At 36.2% G+C, this 22,425-nt stretch overlaps 1 protein-coding gene across 2 annotated transcripts in view; it reads right to left on the bottom strand.

The window, feature by feature from the left end:
* OAT (ornithine aminotransferase) overlaps nt 1-20,519 on the bottom strand; it is a 101,006-nt gene extending 80,487 nt beyond the window's left edge. For both annotated transcript variants that reach the window (XM_053692608.1, XM_053692607.1), the window contains exons 1-9: nt 20,392-20,519; nt 16,171-16,394; nt 15,561-15,785; nt 13,671-13,766; nt 12,422-12,549; nt 3,310-3,432; nt 2,813-2,941; nt 2,581-2,694; nt 2,116-2,260 (exon numbers count right to left, since the gene is read on the bottom strand). In XM_053692608.1, coding sequence (XP_053548583.1) covers nt 2,116-2,260; nt 2,581-2,694; nt 2,813-2,941; nt 3,310-3,432; nt 12,422-12,549; nt 13,671-13,766; nt 15,561-15,785; nt 16,171-16,369 — 1,159 coding nt within the window. In that variant the 5' untranslated portion in view covers nt 16,370-16,394; nt 20,392-20,519. The remainder of the gene's footprint in view (nt 1-2,115; nt 2,261-2,580; nt 2,695-2,812; nt 2,942-3,309; nt 3,433-12,421; nt 12,550-13,670; nt 13,767-15,560; nt 15,786-16,170; nt 16,395-20,391) is intronic.
* Nucleotides 20,520-22,425: the final 1,906 nt, after the last annotated feature.

Genomic DNA, 22,425 nt, shown 5'->3' with positions numbered 1-22,425 from the left:
AACTGCTGCCATTAAGTGCTGGAGACCTGTGCACACCCCTGAGCTGATGTTTTATATTTGATACAAAGTATGCATTTCATGCAAGTTTAATGAATATGATTAACTTGCAGATATATATAATTTCAGTTTCCATTGCTTATTAGAGAGAACTTATATAAACATAATGCACACAGTACAATCAACTATATAAAACTGCTATAAAGTTTGGTGGTGCCCAACAAGGTTATAACTGTTTATGTATGATGTACCTATAGGAGACAACAATGGTGAAAAATATTCTTGATCATTGAGAATAATAATATATTAGACTGTTATGTTTTATTGTATATGTCATTCAATACAGTGAATGCTGATAGGATGCAGCCGGAGGGAGTTTCCTTCAGCCACTCCCCTAACATGTGTGTTCAATTAAGTTGATACAAATGTGGGTTATAAATAGCAAGTGTTTTAGTTACATTTTATAAGCCTGATGAAACAGCTTGTTGCTGAGAAACGCGTCGCTTGTTTTTACTCTTTTACAAAGTAAAGTATCATATTTTTATAAACACTTGCTATTGTGTATTATTTGGACCAATCCTGGTCCCCTGGACTTTTGCTGACTGCCTCCTGTGGGAACCTTGTCATAGTCTGTTGGGTGACTGCATTGATCCCTTCCTGCCTGATTAGCATCAATGGAGATGCTTTACTAAATAATATACTACTCTATCCAAGAGGTCGGTCTGCTGGGTGACTGATTGATCCCAGACTGCTTCTGTTGCACTAACTGGAGTGCTTCCTAAATTGTGAATTTGCATCAGCACAATCAAATAACATGCACTCTGTTGAACAAACAATATTGGGCCATGTGGCGCATCTTTTTTTATATTTTATAGATCATCTTCATAGGATCCTGGCTGGGTTCTCTACAGATTGCTGCCTAGATTATCTTCAATCTACTCCTCAGAGACTTTTATTTTATATATTTTGAATTGTTTTATTATTACTAATTTTTTTTTTGCACGGATTGAGATATATATCTGACTCTCACTCGTTCTGATATTCTGTATATATATTAATATATTCACGATATTGACACACAAATTATTATTTATTTTACTTTAGGGCGCCCCCTATTTTATAGGATTATCTCTTATTCAGATGGAAGTAAATAAAAAAAAAAAAAAAAATTATATATATTTTGTATTCTCCATCAGATTTTCTTTGTTCTCATGTTATTGGTTGAAGAGCTCTCGATAGGCAGCGTGCACATGCCTAGAGAACTATGACAGCAAATAGTGCTGCCATCTAGAGCTAAGGTACAACATTGTTGCTGCCATTAAGTGCTGGAGACCTGTGCACACCCCTGAGCTTACATCCCTGATTTTCAACAAAAAAGAAAATCTAATAGAAGTAAACAAAAAAAAAAAAAAAAAAAAAAAAAAAAAAAAAAAAAAAAAAAAAATATAATATGAGTTTCGTTTTTTTAAAATGTATTTTTTCTGATTTTTCTCCATAGTGCCAACCACTATTTAATTTTACATATGGGTGTCATGGGATCAAGCAAATATTTAAGCTACAGAAAATTTACATTTCAATATTCTGTGAACAAAAATCACAGTAGACTGAAACCACAAAAAGATAAGGCCTTTATTGGTTCTCTGTATATATCTACTATAGGATGTGGGCTTGGCATGGATATCTGATTGTAGGAAATAAACTCAAGGAACAAAGACCATGACTACACAAGACAATTGCAAGTAGAACCATAATACTTTGTGTACATTAGCAAGGGTTCAGTGAATAGAACAACCAGAGATGTATAATGCTGAGCATCTTAGAAATCCATAAAAAGCCAACACTGAATTACTGTGAATTGTATTTAAGTAAGTAACTGGTTTTTGGTCACTCCAGTGTCAATGCCAATATTAAGTTTGGGGTCTATTGAAAATGTATCTCCACCCATACCATGAATGAAAATACTAATTCTGAAAGACCATAGCAAACAAAAAGAAAAAACACCAAGTTACCATGTAACTTGTGTTAAGGTCTATAACAATTGTAACTCGGGGAACTCAAACCTTACATCTGCCTCTTAGGTCCCATTATACACAATTATTTATATAGATGCCACTGTACCTTTGGTTTGTTTGATGACAATGGCATTCAGCAGCCCTTTGCCTCTCACATGTGTCACTATATCAGAAGGACACTTCATCAGCTCTGCTCTCAGCAGCTCGCCCATTGCTGTAGCATTTTCTGCCAGTTTCTCCTCCAGAATGACCTGAACGTAACATTTTATTTATTAGTTTCATAAACCACATTTCCTACCTTTGAATATGATTAGCTTTAGAAGACAATTAAGATACATCAACTATTTTTAGTACTATTAAATGCCCATATTGTGCAGTTTAGGAAAACAAAAAAACATTAGAAAAAAAAAAAAAAAAAAAAAAAAAAAAGTCTGAGGTGTGGACTCCAGGTGAATGCGATTGGCCAGGCCATTTACATTGTTTTTTTTAATCTAAAGACGCATATATGAGCCTTTGACTTAAGTAATCAGATAACATGAAATGCAGAATTATACAAATAGAAAAGACTAACCTCTAGAGAAGCCAGAGCTATGCGACATGCCAACGGATTCCCACCATAGGTGGATCCATGTTCACCAGGCTTGATGGTGAGCATCACTTCGTCATCACACAAAACAGCAGAAACCTGGTTAACAAATAGTCATGAATGAACAAACATTCAGAAAAGCGCAATTTATGTTTCCATTCTATGATTTAGTGCAGTATAAGATTGCATGGTGTCTGTTAAACACTGCTGTACTTACCGGATACACACCACCTGAGAGCGCCTTTCCAAGCATCACCATATCAGGGCGCACATCTTCATGGTCTACTGCAAGCATCTTCCCAGTTCTTGCCAGCCCAGTCTGCACCTCATCAGCAATGAATAAAACCTAAGATGATTTAAGGTCATTGTGCAGTCAGAAACCAAGGGCTAGATCAATTTGCAGAGACAGGATTCACATGTAAACCTGACATGCATTTCATTAAAATCTGTGGGGCACATTTGCTTTCCATATTTACCATTATTCAAGCAAAGGCTTGTGCAGTCCTGACCCCTAACCAGTTACATGAGAGTAGGGCTTATCAGTTACCCCAGTCAAATTCATTCAGGTTATTTTCATCCACCAACTCTAAGTTGGCAGAGAGTGTTTATGAAGCACCAGTTTAAACCGCTGCTATATAAGTCGGTTGCTGGCTCAAATGGCCAGTGAGCCCCAATTGCAGCTATAAAATTATTACTCCACTAGCACAGACTTACATTGTGTGTTGTGCATAGCTGCCGGACGCCTGTTAAGTAACCTTCATCTGGAACAATCACGCCAGCCTCACCCTGAATTGGTTCAACCATAAAAGCAGCTACATTTGGGTCCTGTAAAGCACGCTGTGGAAGAACATATCCAGTTAGGAACATATTTTATTTCCTTAAAGGGACAGTCAAGTCCGAAAAATACTGTCATGTTTCAAATAGGGCATGTAATGTTAAACAACTTTCCAAATTTCTTTTATCACCAATTTTGCTTTGTTCTCTTGGTATTAGTTGAAAGCTAAACCTAGGAAGGCTCATATAATTTATAAGCCCTTGAAGGCCACCTCTTATCACATTTTTTTTTTGCTTTTCACAACAGGGGAGAGCTAGTTCATGTTAGCCATATAATGTTATCACACCCGTGGCTTGTGGCAGACACTGCACTAATTGGTTAAAATTCAAGTCAATAGATAAATAAAATGTCATGTGGGCAGTCTGTAGAGGCCTAGATATAAAGGTAATGTGTATTACTATAACCGTGTTGGTTATGCAAAACTGGGGAATGGGTAAGGGATTATTTATCTTTTTAAAAAAAAAAAATTCACCACCACCACCTCCGAGCCTGTATGAAGCTACCAGAGAAATCACTTTGACATAACAGAAAAAGGCTATGAGGGTGCACGATAGTATATAAATTATATTTTGTTCAAGTTGCACTAACTGCCTTAACAGTTCAGGTAAGCGGTTAAAAAAAAAAAAAAAAAAAAAAAAAAAACACAAGGGACTAAGCCCACAGTGTAAGTGCCACCAACGCGCGTTTCACAAACGCTTCCTCAGAGGGGTACGCGCCGGACAAGTTTTTAACCACTTACCAGAATGGCTTTATCATTGTATTATCTATCAGTCTGTTCAAATTAATTTAAACTCCTGGAGTTTAGGACAAGTGTGTTTGCTTGTGAGCATGCTCTAAAATAGTAACCTTTATTTATATTTCCGGTACTTGTGAGCATAAGTGTATTATAATCACTACACTAGTTTCATTATTACCAATCTGACTGGAAATTGACTCATAATTGTCCATTCTGGATTTCAGCCAGTTTTAAATTGTGTGTACATAGCCTGCCTGGCTCTATTTTTCTAGATGAATTAGTTATTTTTTTTATGCATGATCAATATTTGTATGAGATACTGAATTCTCCCTTTCATTTAATACAAGAGATAGGCTCTTTCCTGTGTGTGCAACATTTGTTGCATTTATGTAAAATTTGTTACATTTTAGCCTAACCATCTTGTGTTCAGCAGTTAAGCTAATTAATGCTCAGGATATAACTGTCTGAATGTTATTTGTGGGTAGAAATAACTATCCTTTAAAAACTTGTTTTTTCTAATATTGTAAATATGTATCTATCCAAAGATGTAATTCATCTATGTGCATTTACATTTTTAACTGGAACATCCCTTTAAACTACACCTGATTAACCATGGTTACCCAACCTGCTCTCACCCATCAGCTGATTTCCTCTGTGCGCTAGTTAAGATCTAAAGAAAATCTGGCCTGTTGTGAGTAATTGAGTCAAGAAATACTGAAATAAAAAAAAATGGCATGATCCTTTAGTTTTCTCACATAATTCTATTTGTCCCACTATTGTAGCAAGTCAGGGGCACATGGAGACCTTTCAAACCTCCAAGGAATAAGAGAAAAAAAAAAAAAAAAAAAAAAAAAAAGCCACAACAAGATAACACTTGTGGGGACTTTAAAAACTCTTTATATTTAAAAAGTGATATCGCAAAAAGTAAATACATGCTAGACCCAATGATTTATTCAAAGCCAATGTTACACACCCCACAAGTATAAAGTTTTAGTTTCTATGAAGTAATGGGCACCGCCATCTTTGGCCTGGTTTTCTATTTAATCAGTCTTCTGCTGACTAAAGTTAAGGATAGATGCCAGTCAGGCAATAACACAGGGTTTCCACAATTCCTTATACGGAAGGGTTCCCCCCCCCTTTCTTTATGTCCCTAATAGTTCTCAGCAGAAGAGAAAGGAAACAACGTTCAAACATGACACCGCTCATAACTTTAAAGAAAGTCAGTGGAATTTTTAAAAATTGGTTTCTAGGTTTGTTTGTTTTTTGTTTTGTTTTTTTTTACAAAAAGTGACTGCCTAATTTCCCTTTAAGAATTAAAATGTTGAGGCAAAAAAGCCTGATGGCGGATGGGGGTATGACGCTGTTACGTCAACACGCAACGGAGCACAGCGCAATCCCAGAGTGGCAGGGAATCTACAGCGGTTGAAAAAGCCGTGCCCGATGCCGACTGATTTTAAGGCTCACTGCGGAGTCTCTTTTGGGAGGAAGCTGGGGCAGTGTGGTGGAGGGGTGACTGCACAAGGGCTATCCTCCAGGAGCGCCGCGGGAGTGAGGCGGTGCCGTGGGTGACCACGTCAGTTGCAGCAAACAGCATTGCAAGAAGGGTCTTGCGGCCAGAGTTTGTCTGCCGACCAACGCTGGGGCCTGTATGTGGGTGGTCCAGGAAGGGAGTTAGGACACCCGCACGGCACAGCATCTTTTACCCCCTAAAAGCATCCAAATCAAGAAAAAAAAAAAAAAAAAAAGAAGAAAAAGATACAAAAGGATTAAGTGTACCTAACAACCCAAGGGATCCAAGGCAAGGAGCTGAAAGGGGAGGTAGGAACTGTTTAATTATTTGCTTTGTTTATTTTTGCTGGGCTCTGGAGAGAGCTGTTGCTTATCCCCCCTCCCCTACCTCATTTCACCTATCCTTGCTGTTGAAGACTTACCAAGTTGAAGTCTTTTTTTTGCTTTTGCTCTTGGTTCTGGCTGGCTTCATATGTTCCCCTCCCCCTGTTTGGGGTAGTTAACAGCTTCGGGAAGTGTTGGAGATGCCAATAAGCCTGCATGATTCTTTATTCTGATTGGATATTATTCCTATAATTATATTTTCTGTTAAGGGGGCTGACAGCCTTTGACAGAATATACATAAGGGTCCAAACGAGAAGTGTAAGAAATCTAACAGGGACATAGTATCTGTTGACATATATATGGATAAATACCTCACCCAACCAAAGATGTCAAAGATAAAACAAGCAAAGAGAAAAAAAAAAAAAAACAAGCAAAGAGAAAAAAAAAAAAAAAAAAAAGTTAAACCTGCTAGCATAACCAGCTCCCCCAATAAATCTGAGAGAAGATAGGATCCCAGACGCTTCATATGCAGGAGAAATAGCAACTTTGGTATGTGCTTTAATTGGTCCAAAACTGGAAGAAATTAACACAAGGCTGGGCACAATCCTGGAAGAACTGAAAAATCATGCAGAAAGAATTAAGGAAGCAGAACAGAGAATTTCAAATTGTGAAGAGGCACAAATTATACTTCAATCACAGATGGAAAGCCTGATAAAGCAAAATCTCTTTACTTACAAAAATTGATGACCTAGAAAATAGGACAAGGCGTAATAATCTGCGCCTAATTGGCATTCCTGAATCCTTATCTGCACTGGAACTAAAAAATTTGGTGGAACATTCTATCCCAGAAACGCTGGGTTTAAACACAGGGGAGAATATCTTTATTACCGAGAGAATACACAGGATGGGAAGAGAAAGGGATTCATCAGCACTAAATGGTAGAAGACCACGGCCAGTTAGTGAAATTTTTAAATTTCCAAGGAAAAAAAAATGAACTGTTGAGAGCATACAGGAAGCAACAACCCCTGCATTACCAAGGAACAAAGATCTTGCTCTTCCAAGACTTTTCCATTGAGACTTCAACAAAAAGGAAGCAATTTTTCACCTATTTGCTCCCGCTTAGCGGTGGAAAACAGATTTTTTGCATTGCTGTATCCAGCTAGGCTTAAGATAAAATCTGGCACAGACTTTTTTTCTTTGACTCTCCTGAATCAGCTCAGTCTTTTTTGGAGAACGAAGCAAAGTAGGGAGAAAGTGATTGAGAGTCCTCCTTCCATTTAATATTGGGACTATATGTACAAATTTTTTTTGTTTACTGTGGTGTGCGTTTTTTTCTCTCAGAATTTTGTTGTGGGAGATTATATATTTATATATATATATATATATATATATATATATATATATATATATATATATATATATATATATATATATATATATATATATATATATATATATATATATATATATATATATATATATATATATATATATATATATATATATATATATATATATATATATATATCTCCGTGGGGTATTTTTCCCCAGAGAATTTTGTTGTGGGGTATTTTCTTTTTCCCCTTTTTTTTCTTCCCTTCAAAAAAAAAAAAAAAACACTTATTGCACACAAATCTTTTGCAAGTAGGCACAAAAGTAAATGCATCAGGGTGTACTAAAAGATGTTAGCAAATTTGTATACATTGGTATCGACAAATAACTAAGATATATGAATATGTTGTTTTTTTAGGGGTTAAAGCATAAGATTTTATTTAGTTATGCACACTAAATTAGTTAAGATTGAGAATATGTTACGTGAATCTAGAAGCATAAGATTTTTTTTTTTATTTAGCTATGCACACTAAATCAGATAAGATTGAGAATATGATACTTGAACTTAGTACCATGGTAAAACAAGGAGTAGAAGGGAAAAACAGAAGAAAGAAGACTATTACTTTCTTCTTATGTTTAGGGTTGAGTGTAAAAAGGAAAATATTGATTATATAACCACTGATATTTATAGAATTATATTATGGGGATGTGTGAAAACACGTGTTAGACTACAAACACTGAACCCTTTATTTTTAAGTATAGGAGGGTATGCAATTATACTTTTTTTCTCTTCCTCTCTATTACTATTCCTGCTTTTTTTCCCCGTGCCTCACCAGGCTTGATCTATTGTTCACTCATTTTTGTGGGGAAGAATGGTTAAAATCTTAACTTGGAACATAGGGGGGGGGGGAATTCACTCCAATAAAAAGGCAGTCATGAACCATTTGGGAAAAAGGGATTTCGACATAGCTTGCCTACAGGAAACCCATCTGATGTAGAGCACAGGAAAATTAAAGCTAGGTGGCTGGGAGAAACTTTATTTTCATCATATACAAAATCGTCCAGAGGGGTTATGGTTCTTTTCCATACAAGACTAGAATATAAAATTGTAGACAAATCTATAGACAAGGACGGGAGATGTGTAATTATTAGACTCTCCATCCACAATGAAGAATATTTGTTGGTAAATATTTATGGTCCAAATATTCCTGATGAAGGGTTTTGGAATTTAATGGTAAAGAAAATGGTCAAATTTCCGAAAGCTAAGATTGTGATGACAGGGGATTTTAACGTCACCCCGAATTCTTATCTGGATAGAAGGAAATTAGGGAACTATAACATCAAAACCAAAATTAAGTCCACACAATTGAAGTTTGAAAAAAAATAAATAAATAATTTAACCTATTCTACAATTCACTTAATCTGGTAGATATTTGGAGGATGTTGAACCCCAGTAGCTTAGAATACACATGCTGCTCCAAATCCCACAATACGCTCTCGAGATAGAACCTTTTTCTAATCTCAGACCTGTTGGTACCAAAGATCGAGAAATGCACTATTGGGGATTTTAGTTTGTCAGATCATGCTCCAGTCACTTTGGTTATGACAACGAAAAGGAAATTTTCGTACAATTCTTTTTATTTTCCAGTTTATCTACGAGATTCTATTGACTTTAGAACTTTCCTAGCCAAGACTTGGGATGATTTTAGAACATTTAACAGTCACTGTAGGGACAATATTCAGCTCTTTTGGGAAACACGAAAGCTTACCTAAGAGGGGAAATAATTAGCTATGTGGCGAAAGCAAAGAAGGAGAAGGCGAGAAGAGATAAAGACCACTCAGATGATGTGAGGGAATCTTACAAACTTTTGGAAAGACCCTGTAAGATTAATACCTAGAACTATTTTCAGGCCAAGAAAGAAAGACATTCCTCCTGGGTGAAGCACAGGTACACCTATATAAAAACAGTGCCAGATTTGCAAAATTTGGTAACAAAGTAGGTAAATATATGGCTTCAATGTTCAAAAGACAATCCAGGAAGAAACCAAAAGCAGCAATAAAAAGGTAAATGATCAATTAGTTATAGAACAAGAGCAGATTTCACACCTTTTCCACGCTTTCTATTCTGATCTTTACTCATCTAAACGCCCGGATGCAGATACTATTAATACATTTCTGGAGGGGGATTTGCTTGCCTACAATTTCATCAGAAAGTTGCGATCTTCTGAATCAGCCAATAACAGAAAATGATTTATAAAATTGGCTCAATGGCAAGAGGGAAAGCTCCAGGTCCGGATTGTCTACCTATTGAGCTTTATCAAATATTGTGATTGGAGATAGGGCCAGTACTCCACGAGCTATATAATGATTACTTTGAAACAGATTCTAAGATCTCCGAGAACTTCAAGAGGGCTAATATAATTTTGATTCAAAAAGCCAATAAGGATCCTACAGATATGATCTCGTACAGACCTATCTCGCTATTGGAATTAGATTATAAAATTCTGATGAAAATCATGGCGGAGAGGATGAAACCTCTAATGCCAGCGATTATTCATCAAGACCAGGCAGGGTTTGTTATAGGAAGAGCATCGGAGATGAATATAAGGAAAATTTTACAGGTAATATGTCAATATGGGGGGGATTGTTCTGCCCTGCCAGAGGCCTTCCTGCTATCCTTGGATGCAGAGAAGGCCTTCGACAGGGTGGAGTGGCCCTTCCTGATCCAAGTTTTGGAGAGATTTGGCTTTAGGGGACACTTTAAGGATTTCATTGACAAGATCTATATAGATGTTAAGGCTTCTATTCTGATCAATGACAGATCCTTTTATTTTGACAAGAGGCACCCGTCAGGGCTGCCCGATGTCACCACTATTATTCGATCTTATAATGGAACCTCTGGCTATTAAACAGATTTATTGTTCGGAATCAGTATAGGACAAACAAAAAAACCTAAAACCGCCTTGTTCGCAGATGATCTTCTGTTATTTGTTGCTGAACCAAAAAGACAAATCAGTGCGATTATGGGGCTGCTTGAACAGTATGGTGAGGTTTCGGGTTACAGAACAAACTTCTCAAAGTCAAAAATTTTGTGGCTTAAAGAGAACCCTGGGGAAGTACAAACTTTTCAATTTATAGAAACTAAAACCTTGGAATATCTGGGCTTAAAAATTTCAGCTAATACAGCAGACTGGTATAAAGACAATTTTGATACAATACTAGGGGATAGCAGAAATAAATTAAAATAGTGGGCTTCACTTCCGGTATCGTTGTTGGGAAAGATCTCTATCTTTAAGATGTTTATCATCCCTAAGATTCTATATACGTTAAGGATGCTTCCTATTTTGATAAGTGGAAACAATTTAAATCTTTTCAACCAATCATTAAGGTTGTTCTTATGGAGTGGGAGAAAACCAAGGTTGAAATTAACTAAGTTATACCAACCCTATAATAAAGGGGGACTGGCGCTCCCTAACTTAGAACGATACAACCAAGCGGCAATTTTACGCTACCCTCTCGATTGGCTAACAAGGTCTCTTATACTCTGAAGAATCTATAGAAAATCAAGCTTGCTTGCCGTTCTTTAAATTATATACTATGCGCTACAAATAGAGAGCTAGGTATGAGCTTTTTGTCACACCCCTTGTACAGAGACATAATAAAAGTATGGATAAATCTACCAGTATCGGTGTGAGCCAAAATATCTCAAAGTGGATGCCGATAAGTGGTAACCCTCATTTCCATCTAGGTAAATCTGATATCTAAGAAATGGTCAACAGAGAGACCACTAGTAGTGAACGATTTTTACAATTACAACACAAATAAGGTGTGTACATTCGATTTGTTTCAGGAAAAATTCCCTGAAGCACAAAAGAAACATATATGTTTTATTTTCTACAAGTCAAAGGTTATATCTTTAAACTGACTAGGTTAGCTCCTCATTTATGGAAAAAAAACACCCTTTAATTGATGTTGCTAAAGTTAGAAAAGGTCTGCTATCTTTTATATACAAACTATTGTTGTCTTTAGATGAACACTCAGCATTAAAAGAACTGGTATCTCATTGGACACCAGTGGTTGATTCTCCTAACCTGGAAAAAAAAAACAAAAAAACCAACTACTACTGAAAAGTTTAATCACCACCCAAAAACTATTTCCTTCATCTTACCATAGAGAAATTCAATTCAGATTATTACATAGGGATTATTTTACTCCACGTAGAGTGGCAAAATGGAATAAAAATGTGCTTAATTGCTGTTCTAAATGCCACTTGGCTGATCCAGACTTAATTCATTTAATATGGAAATGTCCGAAGTTAAAATCAGTTTTGGAAGAAAGTAGAATTTCTTTTCTTCACTATTTTCAAAAGGAAAATTTATTTAACTAAGGAATATCTTTTTTCTTAGACCCCATTCTTCATGGGATAGAGATATTACTTTTCTGGTGGTTGCAGTAACAATTATTAGAACACTTATTTTTAGATACTGGATTATGGTTAAAGTTCCGTCAATAACGGAAGTAAGGAAATTACTTCTAGATGCAGTAATGAAAGCGGCTTATGACATTAAAATAGGAGGGAACTCAGGGGAAAGGTTCTGTAATATCTGGGAGTTTTGTTTGCTCTCAGGGCAATGATTTCACACAGCGAATAGAACAAATTATAAATATTAAGCTAAATTAGGTCTGGTGCTTGGCCGAGTGGGAAGGGACACGGGCGGATTTGGAGAATGTTATAAAAAAAAAAAAAATTCTCTCTCCTTGTTTGTCTGTGTGTTTTTATTTGTTGTTTGTTGGTTTTGCTTAAAGGGATCGTATAGGAGGGTTAAAATAACACGCATATATAGATATCGCATGTAATTGATGCTAGTACACCTTCTGTTTTCTTCTGCCCTTTTTGTATCGTTTTCCTTTTTGTCGTGATGTATAGAAACGCATTGAACACATCTAACATGTTTTATATATATTGTTATACTAAATAAAAATTAAAGAAAAAAAATAAATAAATGTCACTGCAGATTATGCATCAAACTGGGCTAGAAGCATGCCTCAGCTTACAGAAACAGCCATTACTTCATAATCAAAGTACTTACCTCAAGAGCAGGTAGGTCGTTATAAGGAATAATTTTGAAGCCAGGCATGAATGGTCCAAAGCCTTCATAGCTTGATGGGTCTGTAGAACTTGATATAGCAGACATTGTCCTGCCCCAAAAGTTACCAGCTAAACACAAAAGTGAGGAAAATGTCAATATAAATAGCTTGCAGAAAATGGATTTAAAAAAAAAAAAAAAAAACACACACTTTATGGATTGGTCTTTAAAATATATTCTGCAATAGTTTATGGTTTGTAAATGACCAGATTATGCCAATACATTTTATTGGACTAGTCGTGCATTTTAAATGACCATTTATCTGATTTCTATTGTCCACACTTGAACAGCTTCCTCTCCTGAGGTTCGGTCTGCTCATATGGCAACAATCTGAACAGATTGTGCAAGTTTTGTACTTTACAAGCAAATCATACACAGTAATGTAGCCTTAAAGGGACAGTCTACACCAGAATTTTTATTGTTTTAAAAGAGATAATCCCTTTATTACCCATTTCCCAGTTTTGCATAACCAACAGTTATAATATACTTTTAACCTCTGATTATCTTGTATCTAAGCCTCTGCAAACTGCCCCTTTTTTAGTTCTTTTGACAGACTTGCAGTCTAGCCAATCAGTGCCTGCTCCCAGATAACACTGCTTGTGCACGAGAAGTAATCTATATGAAATACGCGAACTAACACCCTCTAGTGGTGAAAAACTGTTAAAATGCATTCTGAAAGAGGTGGGCTTCAAGGTCTAAGAAATTAGCATATGAACCTCCTAGGTTAAGCTTTGAACTAAGAATACCAAGAGAACAAAGCAAAATTAGTGATAAGAGTAAATTGGAAAATTGTTTAAAATGACATGCTCTGAATCATGAAAGTTTATTTTGGCCTAGACTGTCCCTTTAAATTAAAATGAAATGCAACACTGTTCTTTTAGGTTTCAGACAGAGCTCTACAATCAAATTTGCTTCTTCATTCTCTTGTTATACTTTGGAGCAGCAATGCACTGCTGGGTGCTAGCTGAACTACATGCACAAACCATACCCACCAATCAGCAGCTAGCTCCCAGTATTAGCCTACCTAGGTATGGTTTTCAAAGAGAGTGAAGCAAATTAGATCATTTAAGGATTTTTTTTATTTTTCTATTCATTTAATTCACACTCTGAATTATTAAAGTTTAAATTTTAACTTAATGGTCATTTTAATGACTATGTAGTAACACTATTCTGTTTTATATCAGCAACTCACCTGCAAAGACGATTTGTGCTTTGTATTTTGGAATCCCTTTCACAGTGTAGGCCCATTTCCGTGCTAGCTTGCAGGCAGTTTCTCCACTTTCCACCCCTAAAAGAAAAGTCCAATAAATGTTTAAGAAAAATGTAAGATTCAGTTATACAGTGCTTACAAAACATTACTCAATTTGGCTGTTGCTTCTGGTACCTGATAGCAATTATTTGTAACCAAGAGATATGCAGCTACCAAAACGACTCAGACTAGTTTAGGTGATACAGAGATCTAGAGGCGTGTTTTGCTAATCTAGCAGAGGCACCAGTTAGAGCCATTTGACATCTTGTGCAAACTTAAGGGACAGTTTACTGTAAAATGGTTTTTCAATTAATGTGTTTCCAATTACTTTTTTTTTTTAAACTGCAGAGTATAAAATGTATGAGAATTTGAAATCGCAACCTAATAAAATGGGTTGAGCTTGTAGGCATACTTTCAAATTGTGTACATATATACATGCGTCTATCTTATAGATGTCCGTAAACCAAAAGACTAAAGACTGAGAGAATAATGGAAAATCAATTTTATTACTTTCTCTTTTCTATACCCCACTCGGTGTGTTTTGGACCTAAGGCCAGAAAACTTTCAGAATAGGTGGGGATACCACAGGCTAAACCAACTATTTAAAAATACCAATATAAGGGTAAGGGAACTAGTTGTAAACAATTTAATACACTCGAGCAGGTGAAGTAGATCATTGGGAACAAATTAGAGAGAAAGTTTGAGTAAACTGTCCCTTTAAATTAATGGTAAAGATTCAAATTCATATAACCAGATGCGGAATTGAAATATTTTAGATGTGCTTCAATGCATCCATTCTAATGAAGATATGCTATAACTTTATTATAGCAAAATTCCAATACACATTGCTCCAACCAATCACTTCAAAAGTAATTTTATTGTCAGCCAACAGTTTAAACGGTTCTCCAATCTGTGCTCAAGCCATATGGCACACGCACAATTTTTTTTGTAGATTGAACTGTTCTTAAAGTGACACTAAACACCAAATAATTATATCATGATTCAAGTAGAGAATACAATTTTTAACATTCCAATTTGCTTCTATTATCTAATTTGCTTCATTCTTTAGATATCCTTTGTTGAAGATATAGCTATGCACGTGTGAGACAATCACACAAGGCATCTATGTGAAGCAACCAATCAGCAGCTACTGAGCCCATCTAAATATGCTTTTCAGCAAAGTATATCAAGAGAGTGAAGCAAATTAAATAAAAGTAAATTAGAAAGTTGTTTAAAATTACATGTTCTCTAAATCATGAAATAAAAAAAAATGGGTTTCATGTCCCTTTAAACCCATGCTCTAACACTTATCTTACAAAAACAAATTACTTTTGAACTGGGCGTCAGATTACAGGGTATTATCCATTCTAATGAAAACATACTATAACAATGAAATTCCATCTAAAATAGTTTCCATATCCGATTATACAAATTGGAAACTGTACCATCACTTTAAACGTTTGTGATACAGACAGCTTGCAAGTTTTATACAACTCTCCAACTTACTGCCAATAGCAATTTGCTTTGTTCTCTTGGAATTCTTAGTTGGAGTAAACATAGGTGGGCTGATCGGAGAGTAGGAGCAAACACTGCCACTAGATGTCTAAAAACACACGCAAGCTCCTGAGCTCACCTATGATTACTCTAACAAAAGGAAACTAAAAGAACTAAGGAAAATAGATAAATTGTAAAGTTTAGAGATTTGATACTCTATCCTATCCATTAAAGGATAAATTTTGGACTTACTGACCGTTTAATTTTAGTGGGGGGGGGGGGGAGGAAACACACCACACACATTCTAAAAATTTAACAGTTTTTTTCTGAATTCCATACCTGTATTCATGGGAAGGACTTTATTATAATTGAATAGCTTTGTTATATATTCTTCATATTCCCCCAGAACATCATTGTAGAAAGCCCTGGATGTGAGTGTGAGTTTATCTGCTTGAGTCTTTAAAGCATCAAGTATCTTTGGGTGACAATGTCCTTGATTGACAGCACTGTATGCACTCAGAAAGTCAAAATACCTTCTGCCCTCCACATCCCACACACATACTCCTAGGAGGAGAGAAAATATAAAAAACAAGTACAATATACAAAGATGTATACTCCCATTATAACAGATCACCAAGTACAGTAGACTTGCATAACCAACAAACAGAAAATGCAATAAACACTCCTGCTCAATTTTTCTTTTTAGTAAGTGTGTATCATTCTGTGGTTAGGATACAATCTTGTGATTAGGTCTTAAAACTGCAGTAAAAGGGTAATTCTAATACACTTGTGTGTCCGAGCAAACAAATGATGTTTAAGTTACTGAACAAGGGCATTTTAATAAGCAACAATCCATTTTAAAATTGAACAATGTGCATTTCTTGTTATAAAATTAAACTATTTGATAGAGTCCCCCCACTCTCCAATAAAAACCACAAACAAAACCAACCTTTTCCCCTTTCAAGAGCTACAGGCAGAGGGTGGTAGTTATGGGCTCCATATTTTGATTCTCGGTCAAATACATACTCTGAGGTTAACCCTTCTTCTATTGGTTTCTCTGTTGCGGCTGTAGTAACAGAGCTCATCTGAGCTTTGATGTTTGAGCCCAAAGCACCCAGGGTGCGTCTTTGGATTAATTTAGACAACATGTTGAAAAGGTCAAGGTTGTAGATCCTGTATAAAAAAAAACAAACTGAAGATTTCTATTCCTTTAGTCTGGATATTTCAGAGATCTAGGACTTTTATGATGTATGCGAATCATGCCACAGAGATATATACACAGCACATCTATTCAAAACCAGCTAATCAAGTACTTTGCGGTGCGCAATAATGGCAAAAGAAATAAACCTGAGAGATTAAACACTGCTATATGGAGACAATTTAGCTGCAGACTGTATTCAAAACAGTTGGATACAGCATCAAATTGCTACAAAGACCAATTTAAAAATAAATCAATCATTATTTCCTTCAGTTTTTACAGTAAACTAAGTGCTACAGACCACCTTAAAGGGACACTGAACCCACATTTTTTTCTTTTGAGATTCAGACAGAGCATGCAATTATAAGCAACTTTCTAATTTACTCCTATTATCAAATTTTCTTACTTCTCCTGGTATGTTTGTTTATTTGAAATGCAAGAATGTAAATTAATGCCGGCCCATTTTTGGGGAATAACCTGGGTTATTCTTGCCGATTGGTGGATAAATATATCCAAAAAAAAAAGTACTGTCCAGAGTACTGAAACAAGAGCTTAGATGCCTTCTTTTTCAAATAAAAATAGCAAGTGAACGAAGAAAACATAATAGGAGTAAATTAGAAAGTTGCATGCTCTATAAGAATCATTAAAGAAAAAAATTTGGGCTCAGTGTCCCTTTAAAAAGCACAACAGTTTGCCTAATATGCAAAAATTATAACAAATTAGTCACTGACATTGCAACAGATCTGTACACAATACACAGGTTGTATGACGGATAACAAGAGTGTTTTGCAGTCCAGTAATGTATTCCTTAAAATAGGTTTATTTTCAGTGACCAATTTTATGTAAAATGGTGCTTGCCCCAGATTACTTGGAGTGGCCAAAAGAAATCCTGTAACCAAGGTTTCCTTCAAAATGCTGCAAACTGCCCAAACTAGCTATTTGCAGCATTTTGATGAATACCTCAGTTACAGGATTTACTTGTGTCTACTAGAGAGAATGAGACAACATTGTTTACACAAAAGGCGTTTGTCCTTGTATTGTGGGTGTGTGGTTAGCAGAAATCATCTCTAGACTAAGTGGGTCCTATCTTTATAATTACTCATTCTAAACACCTTTAGTACCCATTCTCCAGCTTTGTATAACCAACATTGTTATAATAAAGGAAATAAAAACCCCAAAAATGTCATGATTCTGATAAAACATAGAATTGTAAACAACTTTCAAATATATGTCTATAAGAAATTCTTTGTTTTCTGGTTATGCTTTCTTAAAAAGCAGGAAAGTTCAGGAGCCTGCATGTGTCTGCAGCTTTGAAACAATTTTATACATTAGCAAGAGCACTAGATGACAGGCAGTGCCCCAGACATGTGCATGCTACCTATCTAGATATCTCTTCTACAAAAACATGAGAATGAAGCAAATTATATTTTTTTTATTCTCTCAGAATCATTGATTAAAAAAAAAAAAAAACCTGCATTTGGGTTGTGTGTGCCATATAGATATTTGTGCCTACTCCATTGAGATTGATCATTGGTTCACAAGAACCAGCACTATCTTGCTAAAATGTAAGCAGGGGAAGAAATGTGATGAGGAGCAGTCTGCAGGTGTTAAATACAGGTAACCATAGTGGTTAAAAGTATATTAATACAACAGTGATGGTTATGCAAAACTGGGGAATGGGTAATAAAGAGATTCTTTTTAAACAATACAGGTAGACTGTCCCTTTAATATTACACTGACACTACTTTGCATTTATTTCTCAGTTTCCTTTGCAAGAAACTGCCTTTTTTTAATCTTTAAGTCCTAGAAGCACATTTAGAAAATTACACAATTTTGCAGCTATTAACATAAAGCTTCCATTAGACCTTTTTACTCCCATGCCTCCTGGTGAATTGATCCCCTAGCACATCTAATTAAGAGTCATTAAAGTGTATGCCCTTTAAGACATGCACACTCCTGCTTCTACCTCAATATGCTCACAGAAAGGAGCGAAGTTTAAACAAAGAATGCCAAGAGGCACATTTCATAAAGAAAGAGCTCTATATATCTATAATGTTCTCAATAAGAAGTCTAATTTTGAAATATGTTCCCCTTTAAAGTATTCCCAAAGCAATTATCTTGCCTGGGATCCACCACAGATTAATACATAGCTGATCTTTTATCTACTGATCTGCATTGTATAACTGGTAGAGCACCACATTGGTGCTCTACCAAAAGCAAAGATATAACCGCTTTTACCACGTCACTAAGCACTTTGCCAATATAATCCATGGGCACTGACAAACATACTTGTTGGCTCAGCTTTAAACAAGTAGAACCTGATTGGACAATACAATCTCCAGCCCCTCACACACCTTCTGACATAACAATCAAGGTCAGAATGTGGAAACTGCAGACGTCAAATCTGATCAGCTGTAGACTTAATTTGTGCACTTTTTTCCAGGAGGGGGGGTGGTTAAGTTTTTATTCCACTTTCCAATGAATTTAGGAAGACAAGTTTTGTGTGTGTTTTAAGGGTAGACTAGGTACCACTATACAGTAGTTAACAATATTCTGGAACTAAACAGTGCATGAAGCAGAATTCCAAAACCTAAAACACGTGAACGTAGATTAAAATAGTTTTAGACCAAATTAAATAGTGGTATTAGAATACATTATTTGGCAGCAGCTAATTAAAATGTTGTAATTTGAAACGTAAAAAGATATTAAAAAAAAAAAAAGTAAATTGTTATATATTCTACTTCATTTTCTGATAGAACCTCTAAATGTTACTCGTTTTATTTTTCATCCAATTCAGCTAAAAGAATATCTAAACTTCACAGGATGAAAAGTGCAGTCACTGTAGTGTCGGATGACTGTCTACGTGTGCAGTGATAGTATAGGTTACATCAGCTATAACAACTCCGTCACATTCAGGACATCTTGTTACAAACAGCTGGGAAAGGTCAAGTTTACACAATACTTTACCTAATTGCCAAAAACAATTGTTTTAACATCCCATAAGCAACATCATATACCATTTAACACACTTGCAGAATTACATTTTCTATACAGACAGAAGGGTCCCCCACCCCCTCAATAATAATTAGAAATGAAGGAGTTAACTCACTTTAAATCTAAATACATACATTTGGAAAATTTTGTTACTAAAGCAACACCCATATTATACCTGGCTGCCAGCACAGCACTGGCATTGAGACCACGCAGCCTTTTAAAGGCACTCATCACCTAAGCCTCAATGAACCGATTTGGTCACATTGCTCACAGGTTGTTCTTTGCAAAAATCACACAAGGGAACAAATCCCAGGGTTCATATAAAACTGTTTATCCTTCAGATTTTCTTACCACCATCAGTTCCAATTATTTGTAACTTCATATCCAGGTAACTTAGCTAAGTGAATAAGGGGACAATTTGAAAGACAGACGACAATTTGTGTAGAAAACGAAGTCTGATTTATCCAGAGCTGATGAAACCGATTTAGGACAGCAACGAAATGGACAGTTTTATCCACAGCAGTAACCCACCCGCCTTATCCCGGGCAGGTGCGACCAAAGAGTTAGCCAGAGTACTGAGCCACTAGCCACACCAGTTTTAGTCACCACCTTGTACAGAGATATATGTACAACTGTACCTTTGTAAAGTGAATGTCTGGCACCTTTACCTGACTGAGCTACGCCTCTCTAGGCCACAAGTTGTAAGAAAATGGCTGCTAGAAAGGTCTGTACCTCATTATGTTTAAGCTATTTGTCAACCAAAGCGGAGGGAAGTGCTCTACACTTAAACTTGACCTGGCACTGCTCCTTTGTGACAGGAAAATAATGATGCTGCTTATCACCAGGACATGACAGATTTATTTAAACTGAAGCCTTATAGAATCACTCTAAGTGATGTCCTAAACTCATTCATTCAGCAACAGGCCAGTCTACAGCTGTCCATGTAGTGCGTGCCCCCGACAACGCGCGGTCAGTTACCTTAGGCCTCTGATACTCCACTTCCCCTTTCAGCAGACACAGCTGTATAAAGAGGCGCGCCACCTAAGGCCTATATCTAAGGCAGGCTTTGACGTAACGATTACACCAAGAGGTTGATTGGGCAACTGTTGCCAAAGTAGCCAATCCAATGCCTAGAAGGTACCACCGCCTATCACATGCCCTCTTCTGTGGACGCGAGTGTGAGGAGTTCACGGACGCGCACCTGGGAATGTGCAGCGTTTGGAAGAATATAAATATCTGTCTGGCCACTAAATAAATGACGGCTTCGCTTTATGTTTACTTAGGTTTTAACCCCTTGGGTGGCAGTTAATGCATTGTAGCAACTCGTGTCAGTCATAGTATTGCATAAACTAGATTGGAAATTTCACGGTTTAGTGAATTATCCAGGAAGGTTTTCAGATGTATTTATTTTTATAAAAAGAGCACTAAACTGATATACAGGTTGTGTTGAGCTGTATGTGTAATGAGAGGTTAATGCAGGTTTACAATCAAGTACCATAATTCCTATAGGGGTGTGCAATGAGATGCACATCTTCTTAAACACTATGGGTTAATTAAATAACATTTTCTGCATTTTATTATTGCACTGTGGTTTGCATACAACTATGTGCTTAACCTTTGCAAAAGGGTTAAACACTAAATCAGCTCCAGTGCAGCAATGCATTATTGGGAGCTTGCTGAACACAGCTGGTGAGCCAATGATAAGAGGCATATAAGAGTAGCCCCCAATCACCAGTTAACGCCCTGCTGTCTATTGCTGCTCCTGAGCCTATCTAGATATGCTTTTCAACAAATGATACCAAGAGCATAATGTACATCTGATGATGGAAGTAAATTAAAAAGTCTCTTAAAATTGCATGTTCTAGAGTTTCATTTTGACTTTAATGTCCCTTTAAATGGATTAATTAAAGGAACAGTCTAGTCAAAATTAAACTTTCATGATTCAGATAGGGCATTTAATTTTAAACAACTTTCCAATTTACTTCTATTATCTAATTTGTTCAATTCTTTATATACCCTTTGTAGAAGAAATAGCAATGCACATGTGTGAGCCAATCACACGAGGCCTCTATGTGCAGCAACCAATAAGCAGCTACTGAGCATATCTAGATATGCTTTTCAGCAAGTGATCAAGAGAATGAAGCAAATTAGATAATAGAAGTAAATTAGAAAGTTGTTTAAAATGACATGCTCTTTCTAAATCATAAAAGAAAAATGTGGGTTTCATGTCCCTTTAAGCACAATGTTTTTTTGTGTTATATGCAGTATACAATTGTGATATACTGGGGGTTAAAGAAATATGCATTTTCTTGTGTTGTATTGGTGTTTAATGAGCTATACTCTTTAGGGTGTTTTGAGGCTGAAGGCACAGTGGGGCACATGTTGAAGAGAATTGAAATGAGTGTCCCAAGGGGATGTTTGACATCACAAAAAAAATATGGGTATTAAAGGAAAAGTAAGTACGTTGATACTGCAATAATAAATGATTAATTATGAATACTAAGACAACACTTGCATTAGTATATTTTGTCCATGATTGTGATTTTCATTACCTTTTTTTTTTTTTTTTTTAACCAACGATTGTAAATTTAAGAAGTAGAGGAACATTAAATTAAAATAATAACTAAATAGTAGCTAAGTTAGACTTTGGGGCAATCGTTATTGCCCACTAGACTAACCCTATACATTGGCCTTTCTAAGCAGTTTTCTATGTAAATCAGAGGGCTGATAAATAAATTGTAAGTAACACTTAGGGCTAGATTTATCAAAGCTGAGGCGTACAGGGGCCCGCAAGTAATCAACATTGCACACAAGCGCAATTTTGCGTTTGCGGCAATCCCCGCCCCCTGCCCGCGCAAGCCAATCACGCGCGTGCAGGAGCTGTCAATCTCCTCGGGTCGGACTCGACCGCAGAGATTGAATTTCGCCACCTTAGAGGTGGCGAAGAGCTTAGGAAGCAGCGGTCTGGTGACCGCTGCTTGATAAATTACAGCGAGCAAATTCTTGTGAGAA

Source organism: Bombina bombina, chromosome 9 (assembly GCF_027579735.1).
Source record: "Bombina bombina isolate aBomBom1 chromosome 9, aBomBom1.pri, whole genome shotgun sequence".
Lineage (NCBI taxonomy): Eukaryota > Metazoa > Chordata > Amphibia > Anura > Bombinatoridae > Bombina > Bombina bombina.
This window is presented reverse-complemented; position numbering and strand designations above follow the sequence as displayed.